The 21,631-nt window shown below is 29.2% G+C and overlaps 2 protein-coding genes across 3 annotated transcripts; one reads left to right on the forward strand and one right to left on the reverse strand.

The window, feature by feature from the left end:
• Positions 1-10,768: 10,768 nt before the first annotated feature.
• Positions 10,769-17,166, forward strand: LOC109795765 (histidine kinase 5). Of its 2 annotated transcripts, none has more exons than XM_083077479.1 (13): positions 10,769-10,940; positions 11,225-12,024; positions 12,382-12,438; positions 12,650-12,877; positions 12,971-13,064; positions 13,163-13,369; positions 13,554-13,684; positions 14,089-14,138; positions 14,341-14,705; positions 14,887-14,987; positions 15,233-16,030; positions 16,170-16,337; positions 16,843-17,166. In XM_083077479.1, the coding sequence occupies exons 2-13, from the start codon at positions 11,314-11,316 to the stop codon at positions 16,960-16,962; spliced, it is 3,030 nt and encodes a 1,009-aa protein (XP_082933605.1). In that variant the 5' UTR covers positions 10,769-10,940; positions 11,225-11,313; the 3' UTR covers positions 16,963-17,166. The 2 variants fall into 2 exon arrangements, with proteins under 2 accessions (XP_082933605.1, XP_029126754.1); XM_029270921.2 differs by having other exon boundaries at positions 10,770-10,940; positions 14,884-14,987.
• A 1,152-nt stretch (positions 17,167-18,318) lies between these two features.
• Positions 18,319-21,044, reverse strand: LOC109795922 (ankyrin repeat-containing protein BDA1). The gene is made up of 2 exons (XM_029270734.2): positions 20,227-21,044; positions 18,319-19,800 (listed from the first exon to the last, which is right to left on the reverse strand). The coding sequence occupies exons 1-2, from the start codon at positions 20,821-20,823 to the stop codon at positions 19,024-19,026; spliced, it is 1,374 nt and encodes a 457-aa protein (XP_029126567.1). The 5' UTR covers positions 20,824-21,044; the 3' UTR covers positions 18,319-19,023.
• Positions 21,045-21,631: the final 587 nt, after the last annotated feature.

The following is a 21,631-nucleotide window of genomic DNA, read 5'->3' on the forward strand; positions in this document are numbered from 1 at the left end:
TTTTAAAAATATTAAACTTTAATTCATATATAATTATGATAAAACTGAATTAAAGAATGAGTTAAAAATATTCTTTAAAAAACCCCTTAATAAAAAAATCATAAAAATGTTCTAGTCTAAGATAGTTATTTGTGTTTAATGTATAAGAGTTTATTTTTTAAAATTATAGAAATTAAAAATAAATTAGTAGTGATATGAATTTTAAATTTGAATGATAAAAATTAATTTATCTCACAATTTTGAGGTTAAAAGATATTTAGTACTAGTATATATCATTATATAATTTAAAATTTTTTATATGAATATTTTTACACTTTTTTATTTTACTAAAAAATTAAACCATATTTTCTCTCTTAGTGTATTTTCTTTTTATTTGTTTTTATTTTCAATTTTATGTGTTATCCTCTTAAATCACCTTGTCCTCTTTAAATAACTATGCTTTATCTTTTTATTTATCTAGCAAAAAAAGTGACAGGAAATGTGTCTTTTCTCCTAATTAATATAATAAATTTAAGATTAGTGGTTAGATATAATAAAATGATAAAATATGATATTTATTTGTAATAAAAAAATTATCCAAAGAACATGAAAATGTTATTTTTGTTTTATTTTGATGGTTTAAATATATATATATATATATATATATAAAGGAAGCATATTAAGTGAGAGAGAATTTATCATGAGAGATGAAAAAGTTAAAATATAATCCTTAGATTAATCAAGTGAGAAAAAATTTGGAATTTAATTAAGTGAGAGAAAATTATTCTAAGAGCTATATTTTAACCCTCTCATCTCTCATAATAAATTCATTCTCACTTTATATGCTCCCTATATATATATATATATATATATATATATATATATATATATATATATATATATATTTGTCCTAATGTTAACATAGTTGTAATTTTAAAATATAAGATTATATTATGTTATTTTTTTTATAAATGCAATATTTATTATTTTTTTTTAAATTTAAGTGAAACAATCTACGATGAATTGACTATGACTAGTTCTTTTAAACTCACTAAAAGGTGAGTTATGTTAGATTGACCCACCTATTGTTCAACCATGGTGGATTTGATAAAATTACCGACTTTAACAACTCTATTTGTGGAGTTATTTAGGTGAGAACACTTAGTTTATGTGAAAAATAAATACACCACTTATTTTGACATTAGTATGAAAAATACAAAGGAAAAAAAAAACTAATAGACTAGATATATTTGATAAAAAGAAAAAAGTTACTTCAAAAATATAACAATGACTAGAAAAGTTAAAAGATAAACAAATAGTGAAGTTTGTTTGAGTGATGTTTATTAAAAGTTGTTAGTTACATTTGTATTTTTTAATTAAAATAAAAATTTGATCTCTTAACTTGATCATGAAATGCGACTCTTATAGATGTCCAATAAAAATAAATTATATTTTCTTATATTATAATAACAACAACAACAATAATAATAATAATAATATTAATAATAATAATAATAATAATAATAATAATTATTATTATTATTATTATTATTATTATTATTATTATTATTATTGAGTCATATTTGATTCTAACTTATTCCTAAATTTTAATCAGCCAACTTTTTAGATCTTAAATCAATATTGAATCTAAAAAAAAAATAATTTATGAATTAAATTAGAATAAGTTAAAATGAGTCGTTATGTTAAGTTGAAAATTCAACCTTGTACACTCCTATACCTTATTGGATTTCAAGCTCAAAAGTCAAAAGGGACTATTTCATGTTTTTAATATTCATCCATAAATATATTGTGCAAGTGTAGGTACCACATATTTTGATAGGAACAACATTTATTAAACTTCTATTTGGTTAACTTCTCAATAAGTATTTATAGAGAAAAAAATAATTTTCTTTCATAAATTAAATTTATAACTAGTACATATAAATTATTTGATAAAAAATATTTAATTTAATTTTTTAAAATTAATTTTAATTAATACACAAACTAATTTTAATTTATGAATTATTTTATTATATGGAAAAAAGTTATTTGAACTGAACCAATGTCAATAGATGTGATACTAATACTATGACTCCTCCATATCATCATCACCTTTTTTCTATTTGTTAAGTGTCGCACATATGACATCCAATAAAATCAATTGATATTTTTTTTATCATAATATTGATAATAATATCTTAATTTGGTTAAAAATTAATCTTTCTTTAAATCTTTACTATATAAGACTATTATCTCAATGTCATCCTTTTATCAAATGAGTTGATATATTTAAAAACAACACTTATAAACACAACATAAAAGATGCGATTTTATATTTAATTTACATTAAAAAGTATAACAAGATATGTATAAGATTTATATAGAAGCAATATATTTTAATTTTAGCAAAAAAACGAATTTTTTTAAAATAATATTTAAGTATGTTTTACTAATTTTCAAACACTATTTACTTAAGTGAGTTTGTTAAAAAAAAAAAATATCAAGCATTTAAAAATAGTAGTATTTTGGTGATATTTTCAACCCCGTAATAATAAGGTGGATGGTGAGGATGTCATAAAGATTATCTAAGATTCAAATGGGAGGTTTGATTTTGAAATTTGCAGAAGTTATTATCCTCTGAGTGGACAGAAATGAAAATAATTAATAATGTACCCAAACAAACCTTACCTTCCAACTACTTAGCTATAATTACCACCTAAATATCCGATCGGATTAGATGTGATAATATCAACTTATTTATTGTCAGAAGAAATAATTCATTGTCTATGAGTAATGACTGTTTATGAGGCAAACCCTAGTTTTTTTTTATCCGGTCATAAAGTTTCTTTTGATTAATTTTTTAGATTCACACTCCTCTCTCATTAGAACAAAAATCAAACTGATTTGAACCATCGATATTTTTGTAAATAAAATCAGACTTTGTTAATTTTTTTCTTCATATTTAAATTGTATGTTAATAGCGTTTGAAATAATCTATCCATATAAGTAAATAAAAAAAGAATAAAGAAGGAGGAAAAAATGAATGAGAAAGGAGGTAATGAGGTTTTGTTTTCTTTTAATTTTGTTATGTTCTGCAAATGAATAAAGCAATAATTAATAAGTATTGTTCTGCATAAAAAAAATTGAACTAACGACTTTCCAAAAATGAATATTATTCTATTAAATGAAAATTTTCATGCATAAGGTATTATGAATTATAAATATAGACTTGAATTATGTCTTAGTTAGTACCAGGTTAGGATTTTAGAATTTAGATATTGACAGCGTTAAGAGATACAACTAATTAGTGGGCACGTGGATAAACGACAGAACAAATTCCTGGATAAATTTTTTTAAGTATTTATAAAATAAAATAAAATATTTTTTTAACTTTAATTAATTTATGTATTTAAATTTTTATAAATTTTTTTATTTAACTTTGTAAAAATTACGGAACTTAAATTATTTAACTTATAAAAGAAATTTAATTTTGTAATATTTAAGAGAAATTTTATTCAAATATGATATTAGTATTTGCGGGCTAATTTTACAATGTAGCCCATCCAGGATAATTCAAAGTAATAGTCGGATAACGCCGATGATATATATACCTCTTATCTTGTATAAATACACTTTTAATTTTTTTTTAAATAAAATTTTTAAAATATTTTTCTAATTAATTTTCTTTTTAAGTTTTATTTTTAAACTTGTTTTTTATTTACCCCTTCTTTCATTATTTTTTTTTTCATTCTCCTTTTTCATCATTCTAGACATTTTTTTGATGATTTTATTCTTTTTCGTTGTTCATTCTTGATTTTCTTCTTTTACAACCAACATAATCATATTTTATAATTTTATCTTTTAAATTATATTTTTCACTTTCTACCCTATTCTTTCTTAAATCCTAATTTTTCATTCAATCTTTATTATTCTCTACATTCAATACAAGGTCTAAATTAATATATTAAATTATATTCTATATTTATAATTTTTTTAACTTATTTAACATTACTTATGGATAACAGAAATATATAATTAACTTATTTCGATCGTAGATAACAGTGGTGGACAATGAAGATAAAGAAACACGTAAGTTAAATTTGTCATATTTCCGAAAAATAATATTCAAAATGTTAATTTTAGCATTCCAGAAAGTACTTTATGAAATAGTAAAATTATTGTCTCGGAAAACATTTTTTGGAAGTGTGTTTCTTATATAATTCTGGAAAGAACTTTCCGGAACAGTAATTTTAGTATTATGTAATAAAATATTTCTGAAAAATACTTTCCGGAATAAAAATTTACTATTATGAAAAGTATTTTCTATAACAAAAATTTTATTATTCTGGAAAGTATTTTTCGGAACAAAAACTTTACTATTCCAGAAAGTACTTTCCGGAACAAAATAAAAAAGGAAGAAGATATTGCAAAAATTGAAAAGGGTAGAATAAGAGATAGAGATGTGGAAGAAAAAAGTGACAAAAAAGAGAAGAAAAAAGAGGTGGAAAAGAAGAAGAAGGAATTTGCCTAGAAAAGAAAGAAGAAGAGAGGTACGAGGAAAAAAAAGAACAAGAGAGGTGCAAATCTACAAAATTATAAGTTCTAAAAAAATATTAAAAATAATATAGAGATTTAATATATTTTATAAAAAAAAAGGAGTGTGTTTATATAAAAATAGAGGTGTGTTTATCTTTAGCGGGATAATATGTGGGGCAACACCTGATTATTGGGCTTCATGGCCCGGATGTTTTGTCATAAGCAGAAAGGTTTAAAAGTGTTTTTTTACTTAAGGACCCCAAAAAGGAAAATTGTACTTATGGCCCAAAAAACAATTAATTGTACTTATGGACCAAAAAGGGGTCATTATACATTTCAACTAAAAATTTGCGTCGTACTTTCTTGCAGAAAATAATGGTGCTTGTGTTGTGTCTTAAAAATAAGCACCGGAGCTTAGAAGCATTTACTATTGCAGTGATCCTACGTGACAAGAAATGTTTTAATTTTTTTAGAACCGGAGCTTTAGCAAGCAACGTTGCCTAGCACTGTAAAATTTGAAATGGAGAGCTTTCATTGGTTCGTGCGGATCTTTGTTGGAAAGTGCACAATGGTTTTGCAAACAAAAGAAACCAACATCGCCACCTTCTCCACTGTCTCCGGATCCGGACGCGCCCAGGCTCGCGCCGCTTCCGCCCCGTCCCTGCCAGCAACAACCGCCGCCTGCTACGCCGTCTCCTGGCTAAACCACCGCCTGCACTGCACCGCGCGATCGAGTTCAACCCAGCGCGCACCAACACCAGCAACACCAGAAACAAAAGAAACCCCCAGCGCGCGATTGAGTAATTATTATGTAAATTTTTTTATTATAATTTTTGGTATTTCTTTTTATTAATAAATTTATTTTTATTATTGTAATTTTTGATATTTTTTATTATGTAATTTATTGAAATTTTTTAATTATGTAATTTGTTTTAATTATTAGTTATTCATATTTATATATTATTCATAATAATTAATTTTATAAAAGTTTATCATAAAGTGTAGTGTGAGGTGTCAAAAAAATGTAGTATGAGTTGTAAAAGGGTAAGAGTGTTTATAAGCAATTTCTATTGAGCAAAAAATGTAAAAATGTAGTATGAGTTGTTTATATAGTGTGACCCATTTAAAATGGTTGGGAGTTACTTATAAGCATCTCTAAATACTCTAAGAGCGTTGCAGAGTGACCGAGAGGGAATTGTTGGGAAGGAGACAGTAGTGTTAAAATGCAGAGGGTGTACAATAACAATGTAGACTTTAGATTAATCTAAAGGCTATTACTTGTGGTAGACAGTGGACTACATATAATACTTCACCACCTTTGAATTATTCTACTATATATCGTACAAAAATGGGATTAGGGACCATTAAGTGGATCCAATTTGTTTCCAGATATCAACAAGCACAATCACCATGGGAGAGGGTGATAAACTTTTTATTTTTTATTTTTTTCTAACTAAAGTGATTCAATTATTCAATAGGTTCTGGTTCATCTTATCTCAACTAGATTAATTATATGCATATTAATAATATATTTGATTTGGTGAGTGTTGTTTCATATGAATTACAGCAATAGAGCTTGGAGAAACTTATTAACTAAATATTTATAAAACTAATTAAAAAGAAAATTAATCAAACTTTTTACAAGCTTAAAATTAATTATACACTATTTTTTTTTATACTTTTATTATTTATTTTCTTTTGTGTTAAGGTATATAGCTTTAAAAAAATTATAAATTAATTTTAATTTATGAGAGAAGTTTGATTTATATATTTTAACTATGATTGGGTCAACTTTCCTTTGATATTTAAAAATTACTTTAAAGATAAAATTTGAATCAAAACTCTAAAAATAAAGTAGAAAGTAAAAATTGCTTTACCTTAAAAGTTTTTTTTTTAATAAAAGGTATAATGCATTCTTATTAGGTTAAACACTACAGAATAAAGAGATATTTTTTTGTTGAGATTTTATCTCTAAGTTCAAGATTGAATATAGATTTTTGGTTGAGAAACATAAATGTTAAACAATTCATACTAATAACTTTTTTGATTATCCCTAAAGCTCTTTTTAAGTGGAGAGTTTTGTTTCAACATTTCACATGGATTAGTTTAAGATAAGAGAGGTTAGGGCATGCAACTTATTTTTAAAACTACTTCAATTAGTTTTTTTTATAACTATTTTTCTCCACTCTTTTATAAAAATTAGGTTCATTAGCTTCTTTAAAATTTTCTCCCCCCTATTTTAAAATGTATTTAATTCAGTTTGTTTTTTTTTTTAGTGATGTAAAGATAATACTTTAACACACAGACAAAAACTTACAGTCTTAAAAAAGCCACCACACTCACATCATCTAAGAGTCGATAATGCAACTCAGTTGGAGGAGCATCCAACTATAGTAACATAGTTCGGATTCAACTTTACTAAAAAATAAACTTTTCTTTTAAGGATAAAGAAACCAAAAGTAAAAAAGAAAAAAAAGAGTAATATATTATTTTATCTTCTTAGTTTCTCTTATAAATATTTATAAAAAATAGTGGAATATTTAAGTAATATTGTACAAAATCTTAAATTTTAATTTTATTATCAGTTATTAAAATTTTTTATCAATAACTTTTTTTTATCCAAATTGATCCATTTATAACAAAAAAAAAAAAACTTCCCCACTACCTTCGGACCAGGCACTCATATTGTGTTCCGCAAATACTAATTTTGCTGTGATAATAATATTAATACTATCGTGTATATATATATATATATATATACACAAAATTATCATTTTGTGTTGTTAATTACCTAATATGAATCAAGTAAATTACATCAGTATATGAGTTTTTTTTTTTTCACATTAAGATATCTCTCAACAAATTTTTTGTCTACAAAAGTTTTTTTTCATACACAAGAAATTAAATCCCTAACAATATACTTTGAGAATCTAGTTATTTGTTAATTGTATTAAGTGGTTAGTAATATTATTTGAGTTTTATGGTTATGCCCAACAAAGTACTTTAAGATTATCAATCAATTATTATTTGTTGATATATTTTTGTAATTATTTATTATAAAATCAATAAATTTTATAATTGAATGACAATACGATTATATACCTTACTTTCTCATATGATTATATTATAATTATTATTGATTAAATATTTAATTTGATCCTAAAAATTTGGTACAAGTGAGAGATAGAATTTTTTTGACATTTAAGTTTCTAAATTTAATTTCATTATGCAAGTTATTTATTTTGTTATACTTAGTTACTAACTCTATTAATTTCTTGAATAATCAGTAATTAAAGTGTTAGATTAATAAGAACTTATCAACTATTTCTACCATCTTTTAAGGATATAAATTGAGTATTTATTTAATTATCATCACTTTTTTTTTTATGTCATAATTATCATCACTTTTTCTTTTTCGACCCACTCAATATCTAAACATCTTTAGATGTTTACTAATAACCTGTGTTCAAATCATATAAAATTATTAACGATAATGAGTTGTAAATTCGTATTTAATTTAATTTAATTATATTTTTATGAGTAAAACTCAAAATTATTAATTAAGTTAGAATAATTTCTATTAATTAAAATACACACTTGGTAGTACAATTATCATCATTGTACAAGAAGAATTAAGCTCCGGGTGAAAATATTTTCCTTCGTGCAGCAACTGCACATGATTCCCAAAACGAAAGTTAATTGGGTTATTATTAAACTCAAAGTATGGTTAAGTATTGTAATGTATATGGGCAATCTTTAGCCCCAAGTTGGTGCTATACGTGTATTGTTTATATTGTGTCTTTTAGAGCATGGGAAAAATAAAATTAACTGAAAATGACATTGGCATTTTCATAATGATAGATATAAATGAGTGTGCTCAATTATATGCATTTTCGGGCACATTGTTTGTTTATGCATCAAAAACCGGAGTGGTGTTTTCCACTATATCCATTAAGGCCAGTTTATTACATATTAAAATAAAACCAATTATGATGTAAAAGATGTTTATTTACAGCAATAAATTACTTTTTAAAAAATAGTTAATTATGTTTTTAAATTAAAACTGAAATGAACATATTATTTTTTAAAAATAATTTTAAAAAATATTCTTATTAAACAATTTTTTATTTTAAAAATAAAAAAGTTGTTGTCAAAATAACTATATTTACCGGTGACAATTAATTCAAATTAAAGTGAAGTGATTAATTTATATTTTTTAACGTAGTAAATTGACGTTGATCCCAATTTGGTGGATTCAACTTTATTACTACATAAAGTGATGTAAGCAAGCAGTATAGTTATGAATATTACTTTAGAGAGAAAATTGTACTAATTTAGAATATGAGGCCAAAGCAAAGGTATATACATATTTGATCTTGTTTATATAGTTGTTTTAGCTAAAAATGCTTCCAAAGTTTACACCATGATGTAGATTTTGTTTCCGGGATTTATGGATTTGTGCCTGCTCACTTCTTTGGCTTTGGCCCTTCATTTCATCATTTGTGACATTCTAACACCCAATGGCTACGTTTTACAAAACAAATTCTGCCATGTCAACCCAATTGTTTAAAATTAACAATTCTAAATTATATGATTTTAACAAATTAAACTCAATTCTTGATGGCAAAATTAAGAAAATGCAGCCTCCACCTTTTTTTCTTGCTTGGAAATGAAGATGGCTAAAGAAATACTTTATTTTTCACGGTTTACCAAACACCTGCCCCATTCGGTTCATAGATTTCAATTCTAGTCCTAGGTTATATTTAATAATAATAAATTAATGCATGACATTGAAAGTAAAATATAATTGAATAAAAATATCATTTCATTATATATATTTTAAGAGCAAAAATGACAATAAGGGACAAACTCATCTCTTACTCAACCTTAAATTATATATAATAGGTATGTTCATTTTTCCGTTTGAACAACGATTAGCAGACTTTCCCAACTTTTTAAGACAAGAATGTAAAAGAAAAATGGATGTTGGATTGACGTTTAATTAGAAATAACGAAAAACAAACATGCACATTGTATATTTAGTTTGGATGTGTATGAGTAATGCCATGTACTAGTTAAAAACATAAAATATTTGAACTAATTGAGATATTAAATGCTGTGATTTTGTTGATTCAATTGTGGTGTTAATTATGTTTGTATGTAAATTATTCTTTTTATGATAATAATGAACTATAGAAGGAATGTCTTTCTATTCTAAGTAAATTAATAACCAAAATATTAGATGAAATCAAGATGGAAGGGCTTGATTGTAAATGAAAAATAATTTGAAAATTCCAATTACTACAATGAATTAAAAAAGACTAAAATTTCATGACTATAATATTTGAGAGACTAAAATTATTAATATTTATTATTATAATTCTTAAGAATTATTACGACAATGTTTTAATAACATTAAAAAACTAAATAATATTGTATACAATTTAAGAAACCAGAAAAATAGTTTTTGAATAGTTTTTAAAGATGAATTCAATATTTTATTTTGGGTATAGAAGATTAATTCGATTGAATATGTAAGTTGCAAAGAACAGCCTAAGACAGTCTTAATAAAACACCCAAGTGGAAGCTGAAAGGGATTGTAATGTATGTGTCACATTGTAACCAAAAAGACATTTTAAAATAATCCGGTTATCAAGGATGTTGTCCATAGAGATGACCCTGCTTCAGGAATATTATTTGAATGAGACAACACGTATAATAACTATTTCTTTAATTCTGGTTTAAGCTATAACTATTTATCTAATTAAGCAATGATTAACATTTTAGACTTAATGTTTAATTAAATATTAACTAATGCTCAGTCGTGACGTTGATATAATAAAGATATGTACCAAAACAATTATGTCTCACGTATACAAATCCTTTGCATATACTGTCAACGTTCTTGGATCCCACACCACCCAAGCAATTCGTGTGCTTAACCACTCTATCTCTATCCACCAATTTTTAGTCAATGATTGTAGAGAATCAAACCGGAAGAAAATGAAAGGAAGAAACAACATATAAGACGCTATAGCATGATTGGTTGAGTCCATCTTCTGGAGAGAGAAAAAGAACAACAACATCATAAGATATGCTAAATGATTGTTTAATTAACACCTGAGGCTTTGCTTTTGCAGAGGATAGAAAATTCTCGACTCTGAAAAGGTAATAACATAGCATTGTTGCCTCACAAGACACATGAAAGAAACACAACCACAATTAAGAAAGCCAAATATTTCTCCATCATTTTGGACCCCCTGATACCTGGGATTCCTTTTTAATAAAAAAAAAATTACTAAAGTTTGTTCCTTTGTTACTTCCTAGTTTCTACCTCGCATATTTATAAACACATGCTGTCCTGTCTCTCTATAAGCTAATTCTCTCTCCTCTCTAGTGATCAGCTGTGTTTCTTTCTGATACAGGTGATTTTGTTGGATACAACCATGCAAATGATCTTTTCAGCTTATAGTTAGTTATTTTTTATCCCTTTCATTTCAATTTACTTCATCTTTAATTTCTTGAACACTTAGTTATATTATTCCATTTGTGTCTCAATTCAATAGCATGTTTGGATATAAACCAAAAGTACTTTAGAAAAAATTCTCTATAAAAAAAGTTCTTTATTTCCGGTAAAAAAACTCTTTTACGCTTGTATACTCTTTGTTCCAAATTTTTGGGAGACTGATTTTTTCCTAACACATTGCAGCAAGGTCCAGTGCTTTGGCTTTCCTCATAATGCAAAAGGCCAAAGAGTTATTAAACTTGGATTAGTACTTATTCTTGGTCTTGTGCGAGATGGAGAATGATTGTATAGAGGACATGGACATTGAGGCCGTTCCTTCAATGTGGCCTGAAGATATTGGAACCGAGGTTGGAAAGCAGTTCAATATAGAAAAGCCTGGAAGGGACCAAGACATGTTAGAGGAGGTTACAATCATAGAGGACCCAACTATAGTTGATTTCAAACGTCTAATGGAGCTGACAAATTTTACAGAAAAAGGGTCTTCTCAGTTGGCATACCTAATGAAACAATGGGAGTACAAGCAGGCCAATGTTGTGCGCCTTCTGAGGGAAGAACTTGACAACCTAAGCAAACAAAGGCAAGATGTTGAGCTCAGGAAGTTGGAGATTTTGGAAGAGCACCGGTTCGAGGAAGAACGTTATGGGGGTGATAAACGCCCGGTTTCTATATTGGATGATGTTTATGATGGTATATGGCATGATATACCATGCAGGAAGAGTGATGTTGTGGTTCAAAGCAAGAGGAGTGAGATTGATGCTGAGTATGACACTGTCATGTACTGGAAACAGCGAGCTTTGCATTTGGAAAAGCAGCTTGAGGCAAGTATCCAAAGAGAACAAATACTTGAAGATAAGTTGCTAGAGAGTATAGCAAATATTGAAAGGCAGTCCTCACCTGTGGAAGAACTCTCCCAAATTCTCAAGAGAGCAGATAATTTCTTGCATTTTATACTCCAAAATGCTCCTGTTGTTATTGGCCATCAGGTATGTCACTAAGTATATTGATTTTTTTTCTTCTTCTTTTGATATATATCATAGGTATCTTTCATAGGAGACAATCCTATAGAAGCAGGCTAAGATCATTATAGATGGTAAAACTCTTCTTCTGAATATTTAATGCAATTATATCTCAAAATTTGAATTCAAAATCTATGTGCTCGTTGGTTTTTTATTTTTTTATTTTTTTATTTTTCTGTATGAGATGACTTGTAGAATAATCTTAGCATATTATATGACTTGAAATTGATCGAGATTTTGAGTACTCTTTAAATAGTAACCAGCAAGAAGGTACTGCTTGCCATAACGAGGGCTCCTTTAATCTGCTTGATATTTTTCTTGCAGGACAAAGAGCTGCGCTACTGCTTTATCTATAATCATTTTCCAAGTTTACAAGAGGAGGTAATGATTGCTGTTGAAGCTCTTGTTGCAAGGTTATATGATTAATGTTGCATTAATTTGTTTTGTTCTATATAGTTTTCTATCAAAAGATGCTGAAAACTAAGAAAGTAAGAAATAAGAAACAACTTGTTTCTTCTCTTTTAGTTCTTTTACAAAGGATTTTTAAGCATATTGAGATATCTTAGCTCTTCAACTTACTCGTCTTTTTTAGGACATCATAGGAAAAACTGATGTCGAAATATTCACGGGAGCTGGTGTTAAGGAATCTCAAGATTTTAAGAGAGAAGTTTTGGAAAAAGGGTTACCTGCGAAAAGGGAAATCACTTTTGAGACAGAACTATTTGGGTCCAAGACATTTTTGATATATGTAGAACCTGTCTTTAGCAAGGCAGGGGAGACAATTGGAATAAACTACATGGGAATGGATGTAACCGATCAGGTAAATGTTGTTGTTGTTGTATTTTATTTTTTTTAATGAAGTTGTACTTTCATTCTTGTGCTTGTTTATTTATATTTCTTCAAAAAAAATCAGGTGCGAAAAAGAGAAAGAATGGCAAAGATTCGAGAAGAGATTGCTGTTCAGAAAGCCAAGGAAACAGAACTGAATAGAACCATTCACATTACAGGTTCAATCACTCAGTCAAATTCAAATCTCATTTATCAAAATTACTTCAACTTGTTCTTTTAGCAAGAAAGCTTATTATGTTGCCCCCTCCTTTAATAGAGGAAACTATGCGAGCAAAACAAATGCTGGCAACAATGTCTCATGAGATAAGATCTCCATTGTCTGGGGTTGTTAGCATGGCTGAAATTCTTTCTAACACAAAACTTGATTGGGAGCAAAGACAACTCTTGGATGTCATGCTATCTTCTGGAGATTTGGTTCTTCAACTTATAAATGACATACTTGATCTTTCCAAGGTTGAGTCAGGTAGGAAATCCATTTCTTACAATTGATATATGAACTTATGAATTATATAAAGACTAATTTTAATCGTTCGGAGAGCAACTTGGAAGTTGCTTATTGTTAAGACAAAAAAGTGCTTTAGATTTTTTATTTTAGGTGCTGATATTTTAAGTTTCTACACCTCCTCCAAAATCATCTTCCTGTTTAGGAGTGATGAAATTGGAAGCTACTAAATTCCGGCCAAGAGAGGTAGTCAAGCATGTACTCCAGACCGCTGCGGCTTCATTGCAAAAAATGTTAACTTTAGAAGGACAGGTGGCAGATGATGTACCTATTGAGGTGGGGACTTAGTTACATCCTTTGCTGTTATATATTTAGCATTGTTATTGTCCTTAAATGTTGGACTATTTCAATTATGCACCTTTGCTAATAATAATTAAGTTTTGGGGTGTTATCAATGTAATCATTTGATAAATGTTCAACCAATACTAGTTGATACAAATAATAGTGGTATGTGTCCCTTAATTAAGTTGTCCAAGATTCAAATGCTAACTTTAAATATAAAATAGACCATGCCGGAGAGAATACTCACCTTATTTACTTCTAATCTTTCACGAAAATTAGTTACTAAATCATGATAAATGCACAATAGTATTTCCAAAGAACATTTAACATTGTACTGTATCATGTTACACATTATTTCATCTCATTAATTATTTGCACTTCTTCATGCAAAATTGCAGGTTATTGGTGATGTATTGAGGATGCGGCAAATTCTCACAAATTTAATTAGGTACTGAGCTTCATGTGATTGGTAGTCTTATTTCCAATTAGTTTGTTACGTGAATGATCCAATTTTTCATTTCCATTTATTCTTTTGGTGGAGTAGTGCCCTCTTCTGTACTTGGCTGCACATAATATATAATAGTAAAAGAAAAAAATTATAATGAAAGTAGTTCTGTTGTTCTACATTCATTTTTACTAATATTTTGCAGCAACGCCATCAAGTTTACTCATGAAGGCAAAGTTGGGATAAACCTTTACGTTGTGCCAGAGCCTACATTTGCAAAAGCAGAATGCATCCAAAAGATGACTCCAAACCAGTCAACTATTTCAATGAATGGTGTGAAAGAAGATAAGTATCTCTCAACACCACAAAGTGGCTGTGATCGAAATCTTCTTGATGGTTGTCAGAAACATGGCGATCGCCTCAGCCAAAATCATGCATTCAATGAAGAATGTAGATCTCCAGTTAAAAGCGAATGCTCAATGAACGGAGACACAGAGGAGCAACCTCATTCAGCTGAAACAACAGTGTGGATACGTTGTGATGTATATGACACAGGCATAGGAATACCAGGTGTGCATATATTTGTGAACCTTGCCTTTTATTCATTACACAACCCTGATCTCTTTTTATTATTATTATTATTATTTTTTATATTTAGAATTCTATTTTGTACTTAGAAGTTTGATTTTTATTACAGAAAAAATTACTCATCAGATGACTATTTTTTCCATGTTGTGTAATGCGACAGAAGATGCTATACCAACTTTGTTTAAAAGGTACATGCAAGTCAGTGCAGACCACGCTCGAAAATATGGTGGCACAGGGCTAGGACTAGCAATATGCAAACAACTGGTAAGTTGAAAATTATATTTCATTTGTGGGTAAAATGTTTTTATCTATCTATATATCTTGAAATTCAATTTTAGTCTCTATAAAAATTTAATATATTTTTAGCCCCTACATTTAATAGAAAAACGCATACTTTTGTGTTTCTGTTATAGGCAATAAAACCAAAATTTGAGATATTTTGAGGATTTTACCCTTCATTTGTTTTCTTAACTTGTTAAATTGCTGAAGTTTCTTTGCCCTTGGAATAGGTTGAGTTGATGGGGGGTCAACTAACAGTGTCTAGCAAAGAACACCATGGTTCTACCTTCACTTTCATACTCCCATACAAGGTTTCAATTGCTTGTGATCAATCTGATGATCCGGATGAGCTTTCTGATGTGGAGAATAATGATGCTGCATCTGATGATACAATAGAGAGTTTCTTCCAATTCCAACCACGCACTTTGGGCTCTCTATTCTCTTCTAATGGATCTAGCAGGACACAGAAGTTGCTACCACAGAAAATTGGCTACACCAGCTCACATAAACTCGGATTTTCTGAGAGCTTATTCCCCTCCAATGATATCATGTCAAAAGGGATATGTTCCCTTGATGATGCATCTTCAGTGGTTGATACTCTGGAGATGTCTGAATCAGCTAGTTCTTGTGGTCACAGTCCAGAAGCAAAGAACAAAAATTTAGTTAGAAGAGATAAACAGCATCAAGATAAGGCTCATGTTTGGTCCCTGAATGGTTATGCAGATTCCTCTGAAGCTACTGTGGCCAATAGAGAAATGGTTGTAGCAACGAAGTCTAGTGAACACCAACAAACATGTCAGGGTCAAGGAAAGGCAAACACAACTACCAAATGTGTTACAAGCAGCAGCACATCAGAAGTAACCAAATCCACATTGAAGCCTAAGATCCTACTAGTTGAAGATAACAAGATTAATGTCATGGTGACACAATCCATGATGAAGCAATTAGGTCATAGCATAGATGTTGTGAATAATGGAGTGGAAGCTGTACGTGCAGTTCAACGATGCACTTATGACCTGGTTCTGATGGTAATTTCTGGGATCTTAGAATGGTATCTTGTGGCAATTTCGCCATATAAACATTTGCTTGTTCATGTTCTAAAACTAAAACTAAATTATCGTAACTTGATATGATTTCTACTAATCATTTGGTATTTGCACTTCACAGGATGTTTGCATGCCAATTATGAATGGTCTTCAAGCAACAAAACTGATTCGGTCTTTTGAGGAAACAGGCACTTGGGATGCTGCAAGAAATGCTGGAATCGAGCAATGTCTACCAGATTCAGATTATGAATGTTCTGTACTATCTACAAAGCGGATCCCCATTGTTGCCGTGAGTAATTAGTCTCTTAGAGTCTATTTGATACAAACTTAAAAGAGTTTTTGAGAATCTCTCTATTAAAAAAAAACTTTTATTTTTTAATAGAAAAGCACTCAAAAGCTTTTCTAAACTTATATCCAGACAAATTTCTAGTCTCTTTATCTGGACTAGAACGTTGAACATGTTAACTTCTATAAATATGTCACTAAATAACTAGTATCCGTAAGTTGTATATTCAATTAATTAAACAACTATTAGCCTATTACAAAAATATTTCCATCCTTAATAGTTCCGGCAGAAGCCATGATTTTCCTGCTTGTGCATTCATGCAAATGAGTTCCTTTTGGCTAATTCAAATTCTGCCAGTAATAAAAAACAGCTGTTTCTGCTCAAAACTAATGCTAAACAATCTTTTGATTGATTTCAATTCGATATTGGAATAGTTTTTCTCTTACACCAAAGCAAATTTTGAGAAGTAAATGATCATTAACTGTCTTGATATCTCATATTAATGCAGATGACAGCAAATGCTTTGTCAGAGAGTGCTGAAGAATGTTTTGCAAATGGTATGGACTCGTTTGTGTCAAAACCTGTGACTTTCCAAAAACTGAAAGAGTGTATTGAACAATACCTGTAATGTGATATCCTTGTAAATTCCAGCTAGTGTAAAAAAGAATGTATAAAAAGTCTAGGAAATTTTTGTAATGAATGCATCATTTTCTCAACCTTAGTGTCTACCTCAAGCTGTATAGATCTACAATGTTCTTTTTCATTTTCCCAAATTATTTTGGTAGTTCTGAATGGAGTGCAGGAATCACTACTATTGAGGAAATTCAGAAAAGTGAGATTCTCTTTGACTGAAATTAGTGATACATCATACAACCACTATATATGTTAATTAAGTTATAAATGTAGAAATTTATCTACTTTTAGATTATCCCTTAAATATTTTATGGTTTTGTTTTTTTCTTAAAGAGACATAGTTAGGTGTTGATGATGAGAATATGTGTGAGGGCCATGGCGGCGTCCCATGAAGAAAATAGGTCAACACCGAACGCCCGAATAGGTCCCAGTTAGGCCAATCCATAACATTTTAGTAGTCTTTAAAATATTTCATATGCAAAAAGGTTAAAGAGTCAAAATTTAGGGTTAGTGTCACTTAAGAAATTATTTATTTATTTATTTTATTTTGTTTACCACTTTAGATTTTTGTACAAAAAATAAGATCAACTTTAACTATACAAATTGTGATTTTTAATTAGATAACCATTAAACCCTTTTATTATTTCATATATACAAATATTTAAAAATAAAAATTGTGATATTTTCGTAATTAAAAATGAAAATAAGAAATTAAAAAAATCTCATATGTAATAGGCCCCTAAATTTTCTAACATGGATCCAAATACAAGAAGTGATGAGTGATGAGCACGTGCTTTCCCAGCAAGTCCCTTGTCGTTGTTGATATATAGAGCACGTCAAACATACCACTAGTTTAGTTGCCCATTCATCATTGTACGAAAATTTTAATTTAATATTTATAATTTTTTTTAAAATTAGTTAGCTAATATTTAATACACATTTCAATCAATAATTATTATTTTTTAAATATTTGATTAAAAATAATATTAGATAAACTAATATAAACGTGTTATAATTTATAAATCATAAAAAAGACTCGTTTAAATTTTTATAGTTAATAAATTAAATTTACCTCATTTAATGATAATCATATTTAGATACTCTTTTGTTTTAAATACATAAAAATCATTATGATTATTTAATATATTATGAAAAATATTTTTATCACAAAAAATCCTTATAAATGTTACTCTTCATATTTTCAATATAGTATTTTTTTGACTCCATTGCAACTATATTTTGATATATTAAAAAATATTTATACGTTTTCATCACATTTAATATATATATATATATATATATATATATATATATTGTAGATTTAAGACAATCTAGCCCTAAATTTTAATCATAACAAATAAAGTATAAGATTTTTTTTTTTGCATTGAAGTTACAATATCGTTTAAGTTATAACTTATGAATTGCAATGACACTCCATCCTTCTGTGACATTGCACACAACTCTCTCTCTCTCTTTTTATATATTTTTTTTAATGTTTACAATAACCTTTTTGGATAGGAGCAAGGCATGTGTATGTTTTTTTAAACAATTAAAAGAGATTTCTACAAAGTATAAAAGATTGTTAATGTAATATTTTTTAAACCATTGATTAAGAGAGTTATTGTAACTGTATAGAGATAGAAATTAAAGAACAAATAAAGTATACATTCCATTTTACGAAATTTTAAGTGTTGTTAGTATAATTTACTCCTCATTAAGTTTTTTTTTACACCATATTCCTCATTAAGTTAAGAACTAGGTCTACACAATATTTTAGTTTTATTAAATTTCAATTAATAATAAAAAAATGTCTTCTTTTATTTGTTATTTAAGGATAAGTAGGACAGCCACCGACACATGACATTATGATTAACCAAGTACTAAAAGTCAATATGAGATCAACAATTCTATACGAAAGACAAAATGAACGTGAGCCTAACCTAATAATTAATCTAGTCTGCGCATATATATTATTCTGAACATCATCAATATTCAATAGCCGATAGCATCCCTGAACATGAACGTGTTAGAAGTGCACCAACATTATATTATATCATTACCATCTGTTTCCTCCTGCAAACTTGAACGTGTCTTTCTGTTTATGACCATACATTTTAAGTTTTGTAGCTAATCTAATGTATATCGAACTTCCCCAACAGTACAACACTGTAAACAAACATGGCAGAATCACAGTGGCAGCGTTTAACTTGAGGCTGGGAGATATAACCAACATGGAAAACACGTAGCAACCAGAAAAGATAGAAAGTGGAAAAGTCACTATAACGCTGATGCGCCCTCGAGGCATTAGCAAACATATCATCAAAATTGATAGGTAAAAGGAAAATGTGTTGAAGGACCAGAACCAAAAGAAGGTCTTCGATTTCATCACCACTTTCCCAACATATTCTTCTGTTGCATCACCAATGTGTTCCCCGGATACGCTATTTTTCCTAAAGGGTGGTGCTGGTTTAATACTACCCTCGCCTTGGTAAACTCCACCAGGAGGGCTAAGTGCTGCTTCGTACGTGCTTGTTGCGAAGAGAATAGCAACTACCAACAAAGCGTTGCGTGTGTCGTGTGATATTCTCTTTCTGAGGCGTGTCACGAAGATTGCTATTCTCTCGTTGAATGTGATTTTGGCTCTTAGCTCTTCTTCCAGGAGTGGAGCGGTAGAAAGTGAAAAGCCACGTAAAGCTCCTCCTCTAAGTAGCATGTCTCTCATCTCTGCACTGTGAGCCTGAGTCGGATTAATCTCCACTATGTCCAATGCTGTTGAGTTCTCTAAATTCTTCGCGTTTATGTTTATCTTGCTGCCTATCAACAATCTTACTGCCTGTACAAAAGAACACAACATTGAAATTAACTGATGATTAAGACAAAAAGAGCTTCTTTTAATTAATTAACTCAATCCGCTTTGAGACAGCTTTTATTATCGCACCGCGAGTGAAATTAGTCTTACTTCCAATGAAATTAAAGGGTTAAAAACTAGTTTTATAGGCCCAAAAAGCTCTCAAATAAGCTCTTTTACATGTAATATAATGGGCGTTGGTGTTATTCTCCCATCAAGTGTTAATATTATTCTTCGAATTGTAGTTTCCTCTCAATAACAACATGCATGATATGTTAAAGATTTTTCCGCTAATGCATATTATTATTGAGATAAAACTTCAACCCTGATAGGAGAATAACACTAAGTTTTTTTCATCTTTAAACACGTCTTTGCTTTAAAGCAAAAAGAGTTGAAGGATATGGTTCATGCCTGTGAAGAGCCATTGAGAACTGAAAGGTGCAGAATGGTGTTGCCTGCCTCATCCTCCCAGTTCAGAATCTCTTTTTCCCGGTCGTGAGCATGCCTTTGGCAGTTTCTCTGAAGCCATCCAACCAAAACCTCCAAAGCCTGCAACTGATTATATTTCACAGCAACATGCAACGCTGTCTCACTTCGAATAGTCACATCTTCAATAGAACCAGGACAAGCCGACAAGAATTTAGCCACAAGATCAGTTTTCCCAGTTTGAGTTGCAATATGCAAAGGAGTGAAACCCTCTCTCCCTTTCACTCTGACAAGGTCTTTGTTGATGTCCACGAAGCGACACACCATTCTGTAGTGCTTGTTTTGCAAAGCAAGGTGCATGGGGCTGAGTCCACGCTGATTGAGCTTCCAAGCAAATGAGGGTTTGAGTCTGATGATCTCAGTGGCGAAACTGGCATGTCCAGCAGCAGCAGCAAAATGCAGAGGTGTGTCAACAAATGGAACCAAATCAGTGCCCTCCAAGAGATATGGTTTCATCTGAATCAGTTTATAGAGCAAGTCTATGTCCCCAGCTTGCGCAGCTGCAACCAAAGGGTCATTCATGATGCTGGGGAATTGAAGTAAAAGAAGGAAGAGGGGTTGGTTGGTACTACCAAAAACCGTAAACTTAGTGTTTCAATAATGATCGTGTTATAGCAATTTGAGGCCACTGTTAGGTCAATGTCTCAACAACATGATAGCTGTGTCTTGCTTTATATATATATATATATATATATATATAAAGTACTTGTTCTATGAGCGTGTTTCTCAAGTTTTTTTCTACATTCAAGGTTACATTCTTCGCTGTTTCACTTTCACTTAAATTTCTTATCATCTTCCCTTGGTCAGCCGTGGAACCCTTCTTCTTCCTCGCTTCCGATGATCTACAAGGAAATTAATGGGCTGTCTAAATGACCTTTTTGCTTAGTGTGGAAGTCAATATGAACCAAAGAATGTTGTATTGTTCAATTTTCTTATTAATCAAAGTCAATATCAACTAGTCAATTACTGTATTTATTATTTTCTACAGTTTACTTTTGGTCCAGTAATGTGCACTGTCATAATACTGGTCTTCCAAAGGCTATACTCAAAAAAGAAAAATTATTTTTTCCCGGTGTGTACTACTCCTATTCTATTCTATTCTATTCTATTTAAACAGAATTTCGTAAAAAATATATGTAATAATAATAAATAAATAAGTCATTATTTTTTTGGAGAGGAAAAAAAAGTCATTATTAACTGTGAAAAAACTGCTAGACATGCAATATTTTTTAAACATTTGAGTTTCATCATGGTATTATCTAGGAATCATTGAATTTCAGTTGATTAAAATTATAATATTTTCTAAATTAAATAAAAATCAAAATACTTA

Source organism: Cajanus cajan, chromosome 6 (genome assembly GCF_000230855.2).
Source record: "Cajanus cajan strain Asha chromosome 6, NIPB_CcT2T_4, whole genome shotgun sequence".
NCBI lineage: Eukaryota > Viridiplantae > Streptophyta > Magnoliopsida > Fabales > Fabaceae > Cajanus > Cajanus cajan.